The sequence below is a fragment of the Mus musculus genome, chromosome 7 (assembly GCF_000001635.26).
Source record: "Mus musculus strain C57BL/6J chromosome 7, GRCm38.p6 C57BL/6J".
In the NCBI taxonomy this organism is placed as follows: Eukaryota; Metazoa; Chordata; class Mammalia; order Rodentia; family Muridae; genus Mus; species Mus musculus.
Window position 1 is genome coordinate 140,569,076 of NC_000073.6, and position 8,030 is coordinate 140,577,105.

Here is an 8,030-nt window from a genome sequence, read left to right on the forward strand (position 1 = left end):
CTTAGCAAGTGGGTAATCTTTCTTTATAATTTTCAAGGTACACTTTAAAAAAATATTTCCATACTTTTAACCATCTAATGTCTTTTACACAATGCTACCTTCTGATAGGACAGTTCTATGAAGATGCAGGACATTTTGAAGAAACCAGAATTCCTCTACACATTCTTGCTCATGTCACAATAACCTGGTGGTGACACAGACATATATATTGTGTTATAGATCAGGTTCTGTGAGCATTTCTCTTGACATGAAAGCATATAACTTCATTGTAAAGAGTTATTTTTCACATCTTAATCTGTTTATAACTTTCTATTCTGTGATAAATCTTTCTGAAATGGTATATGAATAAGTCTGCCATGAATGCTGTCAATCCTTGTTACTATTTGGAAAAAAAAGATAGTACTGTGTTGATGTTTCAATATGTTAACACATATTCTAAGCAAATGTTTATGATAGGGTTACTTTTTCATCTCTGACTCTTCTAGTTTTGAGCTTCTCTCTTCTAGTTATTTGTAAATATGTAAAAGATGACTGTGGGTTGTCTTCACTCCACTATGCAGAGCCCTGGAACTTATTCTTCTTTCTGAATGTACTTGGTACTCACTGTCCTCTGTCCTTTAGCATTTCTTCATCTTTGCCAATTATCAAGTCTATTGATCATTATCCTACTAAGATGGAGTTTTCTAATTTCCACATGTGAGAGATAAATGTGGTATCTCTATCTGTGCCTGGCTTGTATTACTTCACACATTATTCTCCATTCCCATCCATTTTCCATCTGTTGTAGGGTATCATGTTATTCTGGTTGAATAACATTCCATTGTGCATGAATACTACCTTTTCCTCATACCCTCATATCCTGAAAAATACCTAGTCGATCTTGCTACAGTCTCCTAGTCTTGTTAACAGTTCCAGGTATGAGTTCCATCTAGAGAAGTGGATCTTAAATTCAATGAGAAAGTGTTTGCTTATCCCATGTCACTGTCCAATCAGTGGCCTATCCCGTCCCGAGGGATTCAGTTATTCGTGGGTGTGAGGGGGACGGCAAACCTGGAAGGAGATCGAAGGAAGAAAAAAGAGGAATAGGAGACCAGGAAGGGTACCTATTGAGGTTTCGTTTATTATGCTGAGGTGCCTTCTTTTTAAAGCATACATCGCGGAGAATATGGGAGAGGTCGAGGGAGAATTATACAAAGAATAAAGAAGTGGGCATCTGCTAACATGGGGGCCGAAGTCAGGCGCCAGGCCGTGGGCACTCTGGATCTTATCTCTGGAACATCGATCCTCCTTGACAGCCTTGGGGGTCAGGCTGGGCTCAGGCGTAACTCATGTCCTTGGATGGCATGGGAACTCAGGAAGAGATAGGGAAAAGGGGACTATAATTCAGCTTTACAGCCTTAGGTGCAAAGAAAGGAATAGGGAGGAAGGGGGTGATAACCAGCTCTAGCACGAGGCCATTTGGCCTGTTAGGGAGATTGTGAAGGGCTCACTTTCTCACGGGATGGTTTCTGACAGTGGCCATGTCTTGCCAAACCTGTGGTTGTTGCTGTAGCTCATAAGGTTCAAAACTGGGTGAGATTGGTAATTTTTTTTTCTCCTGAAGAAGTCTGCGCAAGATCTTTCAGAACTGTGAAATCAAGCAAGTAGTGGTGAAGCTTGCATGTCTGTACCTACTTGATTTCTCCATATTGATTGTCCAAGTAAGATCCTCTGGCAATAGGATCTTACCATCATATTTTGGATATAACTAAGAGGAACAGCAAGAGCTTGTAATGTCTGAGAGTCAACAGTATCCAGAAATTAACATCTCTTCAAGTGTTAATCTATTACTGATACAGGAGGTTTATTTAGTAGCATGTGGTGTCTATCCGAGCTGTTGACCCCCATTACAGAGTAATCTCATTTGAATATTTTTATATCTGTGTATGAGTATATTTAGGAAGCTTCTATTGCAGCAGATATCCATAGAGATATTTCAAAAGCTCTCAGTGTTACATGACCTTCTGCATAATATCTCTTCTACCCTCTGTCTAATCCTCCACATTATTTCATTTGTCTTATTTAATAACGTCCTTCCCATATCTGAAACATTATATAACATCTCCCCTTCTATCCCCACATGTTGTCTTACTAGATGCTATCCTCTGTGAGTATTCCAAATGAAGCACACATATCTAAAGCTTAAAAGGTAATAGCTACATGTGAGAGAAAGCAGGGAATATTTCTTTTTCTGAGTCAGGGCCACTTCAGCATGATTGCTTCCAGCTCCACTCATTTTCCTAAATCTTCATAATTGTATTAGTCTTAACAGCTGAGTGATGTTCCATTTTGTAAATAGCACATATTCATTCCCTGTTCATCACATGATGAACATTTATGTCGTTTCCATTTCCAGGCTACTATGAATAGAGCAGCGATGAGCAGGTAAGAACAAGTGATGCTTCATTAAGGTATGTAGTCCTTTGGGTTTATGCTTAAAAGTGATATGCCTGAAGTATGTGCTATATCAGTTTCCATCTTTAATGATCCACCGTACTGATTTCCACAGTAGCTGTAACAGTTTACACTCCCACTAGTACTGAATAAGTATTCTCTTTTCCCTACATATTTGCTGGCATTGCCTGTCTTTTTTTCCCCTTGTTCATTCTGACTGGAGTAACATTTATTCTCCAAAAAAAAGTTTTAAATTGCATTTCTCTGATGACTTAGCATGTTGAACATTTTTTATTACTTTTATTTTTTTATAGTCCAGCCATTGCCCACCTCCCTATCTGCTCTCCCACAGTTCTTCATCTCAGTCTTCCTCCCCCCTGTCTCCAAGAGGATGTCCTCACCCTGCTAGGCCTCTCCACTCCTTGAGGCCTCAAATCTCTCAAGGATTAGGTGTGTCTTCTCCCACTGATGCCAGACCAGGCAGTCTTCGGCTGTCTATGTGTCTATCGGTCAACCTCAAGGGACCCGACTTCAGTCCAGTGGTTGGGTATAAGTATCTGTGTCTGTCTCAGTCAGCTGCTTGTTGGACCTCTCAGAGGACAGTCATGCTAGTATTTGTGTTACATCTTTTGAAAATTCTCTGTTTAGTTCCGGTCCCCAGGTCAGTTGGGTTGTTTATTTTCTTGTTTAAAGCTTTTAATTATTTGTATATTCTATATATTAACACTCTGTCAAATGTCTAAATTGTAAAGATTTTGCCATTCTCTAGCATAGCTCTTAACTCAAATGATGGTAGTCTTTGCTGAAGCATTGCAGTTACAGAAGCATTGCAGTTACAAGTGAGCCTGTTTGTCAATTATTAATCTCAATGCCTATAGAACCATGGTTCTGTTCAGAAAAACCTTTCCAGTGGCAACAAGTTTTCTCCTTTTTCATTTTCAGATTGTTGGGTCTTAGGTTGAGGTCTTGATCCACTTGAAGTCTAGTTTTATAAAGATTAATGATAAGTATTTACTGTAATTCTTTTGTTGGTTTCTTTTTAATTAATTAATTTGTTTATTTATTTACCGTATATCCCAATTGCTGCCTCCCTCCCAGTCTCCCCTCAGAGAGTTCCTCCCTGCTCACTCCTGCCCGTCTCCTCTGTGAGGGTGGAGGCCCACCTTGAGTTTCCCCCTACCCCAGCACATAAAGTCTCTGCAGGACTAGGTGCATGCTCTCCCACTGAGACCAGACAAGGCAGCCCAGTTAGGGGAGCATATTCCACAGAAAAGTAACAGCTTTAGGGACAGCCCCACTTCAATTGTTGGGAGAACCCACATGAAGACCAAGCTGCACATCTGCTACATATGTGCAAGGGGCCTAGGTCCAGCCTGTGTATGCTCTTGGGTTGGAGGCTCAGTCTCTGAGAGCCCCCAAGTGTCAGGTCAGTTGACTCTGTTGAGCTTCCTGTAGAGTTCCAATCCCCTTCAGGGCCTTGAATCTTTCCTCCAACTCTTCTATAAGGGTCCCCCAAATTCTGTCCAGTGTTTGGGTGTGAGTATCTAAATCTGTTTTAGTCAACTGCTAGGTAGAGCCTCTTGGAGGACAGTTATGCTAGGCTCCTGTCTCTAAAAATAACAGAGTGCTCCCAAACCTAACCCAGAAACACATCAAAAACATGATCCAGCATGATCAAGTAGGCTTCATTCCAGAGATCAGGGATGGTTTAATACATGAAAATCATCAACATAATTCTACATATACACAAATGGAAAGAAAAAACAAAAAAAAATAAAAAAATAATGAAAAAAGAAAAACACACATAATCATCTCATTAGATGTTTAAAAGGCCTTTTGACAAAAATCTAACACCCATTCAGGTTACAAGACTTAGAGAGATCAGGGATACAAGGCACATACCTATACATAATAAAAGCAGTATACAACAAGCCAGTAGCCAACATTAAATTAAATGGAGAGAAACTTAAAACAATTCCACTAAAATCCAGGACAGGGCAAGTCTGCCCACTCTCTCCCCATCTATTCAATACAATGCTTGAAGTACTAGCTAGAGCAATAAAACAACTAAAAGAGATCAAGAAGGATACAAATTAGAAAGAAAGAAGCTTCAGTGGGTAGAAGAGAAATACTTTTCCAAATATTAGAGAAAAAAAAGGTGACTTAGCATCAATAGGTCAGGTATGAAGGACAGTGCAAGAGTCATCTCAGTGTGTTATTCCTTCAAAGTTGCCATTGCATGGAGAATACCAGCTGTGGGAGGACGGGCTACTGTTTCCAGGATTTCAGGAGAGCATAGTGCTTTCAGGTGATGTAGAAGAAAAGCACAGGCAGGTACTGAGCTAGGAATACTAAACTCATTTCACATGTACAAAAGGATGGGAGAGGAACAGATATTTTTGTTGATCCAAACCTACAGGGAGAGATTCCTAGCTGAAAATTCAACTGTAAACAAAATACCAACAGGTATGGTAAGAAAATAGGGGAAGAGAGCCTTCACAGATACAAATACATTTACTATTTCCCCTTCTGACAGCAGAAAATTATGAGATGATCACGTTTCAAAATCAGACTTTGGTATAATTAAATATAATATTTTCTCAGAAGCCAATCCACACCTCTATGAACTGGATACTCCACACAACAATGGTCAGTCCCAACCAGACAGTAGTGACAGAGTTTGTGCTGCAAGGGTTCTCAGAGCACCCGAGTCTAAGACTGTTCCTGATGGGCTGTTTCCTGTCCCTGTACACAGTGGCTTTAATGGGTAACATGGTGATCATTGCTTTGATCACCTCCAGCACTGGGCTCCACAGTCCCATGTACTTTTTCCTATGCAACTTAGCAACCATGGATATTATCTGTACCTCCTCTGTGCTGCCCAAGGCGCTGGTTGGTCTACTGTATGAAGAAAATACCATCTCCTTCAAAGGATGCATGGCCCAGCTCTTCTTTCTTCTGTGGTCTGGATCCTCTGAAGTGCTGCTGCTCACAGTTATGGCCTATGACCGCTATGTGGCCATCTGCTGTCCCCTCCACTACAGCTCTAGAATGAGCCCACAGCTGTGTGCAGCTCTGGCCGTGGCTGTATGGTCCATCTGTGCTGTGAATGCATCTGTACACACTGGCCTGATGACACAGCTGTCATTCTGTGGTCCAAAGGTCATCACCCACTTCTTCTGTGAGATTCCCCCACTCCTCCTGCTCTCCTGTAGTCCTACATATGTAAATAGCGTTATGACTCTTGTGGCAGATGCCTTTTATGGAGGCATCAATTTTTTACTTACCTTGCTATCCTATGGCTGCATCATTGCCAGCATCCTGCACATGCGTTCTGCTGAGGGCAAGAGGAAGGCCTTTTCTACCTGCTCATCCCACCTCATCGTGGTTTCTGTGTACTACTCATCTCTGTTCTGTGCCTATATCAGTCCTGCTTCCAGCTACAGCCCAGAAAGAAGCAAATTTACCTCATTTTTTTACTCAGTCCTCAGTCCAACCCTCAACCCCCTCATCTATACACTGAGGAACAAGGATGTCAAGCTTGCCCTGAGAAGACTCTTGCCCTCTTTATCAAATTAAGTAGAGATATGTAGTCTATTCTCCAGGGCTGTATGGTTCCCAAAACGCTCTCCTAAGGGAAGCCTCATGGAGCCGGGGTGTCCCTATTGTTGCTTTAGAAAACCTCTGTCTGATGAGAAGACTGCACAATTCTACTCACTGTAACTTCTTTAAGTCACTGTAAATAAAAACACCAGCTTCATCTCCTGATAAGAACAAATCATTTAAAAAGTAAAGTTTATTTAAATAGGGATTCCATGTTCCTAGGCTGAAAGATATTCAGTGGATGACATTGGTGATAGCCAAAAAATAGTCTTTCATCTAGTGCCACCCTATGAATACCACAGAGCCTTGGTTAAGAACTACAGCTCATCAACCTAGATTTCATAAGTAAACTTGAGGGGCCAATATGGCCTCAATATCTTGGAAAGAATAAAGAATAGAGTGACTCAGGCTTGTAATTTCACAGCTCCCAGCTGTGCTGTGGACATCAAAGCCAGTGAAACTGGTTTGAGTGGGGATGCAACCAGTGTAACAGAGATAAAGTTTATTATTCATCACTTAACTCACACATGTGATTCCAGCTCATTTATGACAATGAAAATATCAAAAGCACAGGAAAGATTAATTATTTCCAACAACGAGTTTTGGTGAAGCTAGATGAATGTCTACACAGAAAAGTCAAACTCCTTCTTCATATTTAAATAAAAGTCAACAAAGAATGGATCATAGACAAATTTTTCCATATTACATATTTAATCATATTCTTTCCCCTCCCACAAATCTCCCCTCATCCTACCTACCTATCCAACCACTCTCTCGATCTCTCATTCTCTTTCTGTTCCTCTCCATCCCTCTCTATTTGTGTTTCTTTCTCTCTCTCTCATTCTCTCTCTCTCTCTCTCTCTCTCTCTCTCTCTCTCTCTCCAACATGCAAAATAAATGAAAACCAATAAGAGCATAATACCAAAACGTGCACAAAAGATAGAGTGCATTTTGTGTTGACCAACCACTCATGGCTAAAACACTATGAGAACAGAAAGGAAGAAAGAGGAGGAGGGAGAGGAGGGAGAAGTGCATCTGTGCCCACTGCTGAGATATTGATGAGAAGACAACATAGTGGAGAAAGGGCAGCATCTGCAACAGCTGATGCTGAGATGCCATACCATTTCAGACTATGCACATTCTTCATCAGCCTACTGCCTTATTCTTCCTAAATGCTATGCCACGCCAGCAGTTGTGATGTAAATCATGTATGGTACAGTAATTCACCCTTGTGACCCAAATACCTTTTCCAAATATTAATTTTGTCCCATGGTTCCATGTAGCAGAATTTTCCCCAATTAATTTAAATATTAATACAATAAGAAGCCTGTGATTGGACAGGGAAAAGGGAGTTGGAATGAAGAGTTGCAGGACAGGACAGGGACAGGAAGAATGGAAGGAAGAAGAAGGGAAATGGAGAAAGAGAAAGATGATCCAGATTCTGCATGGCTTTAAATAGCCACAGTTAACTATGAATATCTTATAAGGGATGGATAATTACAGGACAATTTGTCTTATCTAGGTGGGCAGCTTGTATCATTATCAACTGGCTCTGAAATTATTGTGTGAGTGTTGTGTCCGAAAAGCAGATCACAGGTCTGGGTTCGAGCCTGGAAAGGCATTTTGGAAACCTGGAAGAGAAGAGGGACTAGGCGACGAGAGAAAATGGTGCAGCTAAGACAGGCAGATTCTGATCAAAGCTCAATTTTTTATTTCTGACACTCAGTCATGAAGGAGGGGGAGGGCCCCATTCCCGCCAAATAAATTTGGAGTAAGGTTGCAGGGGAACACGTGATGGCTTAGGAACAGCAAAGCAGCTGGGCTCCAGCAGTGGGCGTGGCAGAAAAATTGAGCCAGCAAGCTCCATCCAGGTGTAAACAGTGGAAACCTTAAGGCTGGGGGAGGGGAGGCTACATGTGGGCATCTTGTGAATTGTGAATTTATGGATATATAAATCTGACTGGTTAATTATAAGCTTCTAGAGTTTTGATTTA

General features: G+C 41.1%; 1 protein-coding gene across 1 annotated transcript; it reads left to right on the forward strand.

Annotated features, from left to right (window-relative positions):
• The first annotated feature begins 5,079 nt into the window (after positions 1-5,079).
• On the forward strand, positions 5,080-6,012 carry Olfr538 (olfactory receptor 538). The gene has a single exon (NM_001011867.1). It carries the CDS (start codon positions 5,080-5,082, stop codon positions 6,010-6,012), a length of 933 nt encoding a protein of 310 aa, NP_001011867.1.
• The last annotated feature ends 2,018 nt before the right edge of the window (positions 6,013-8,030 follow it).

Excerpts from the sequence above, each read along its gene's own strand:
- Olfr538 (NM_001011867.1), top strand. The coding sequence starts at position 5,080 with ATGGTCAGTCCCAACCAGACAGTAGTGACAGAGTTTGTGCTGCAAGGG.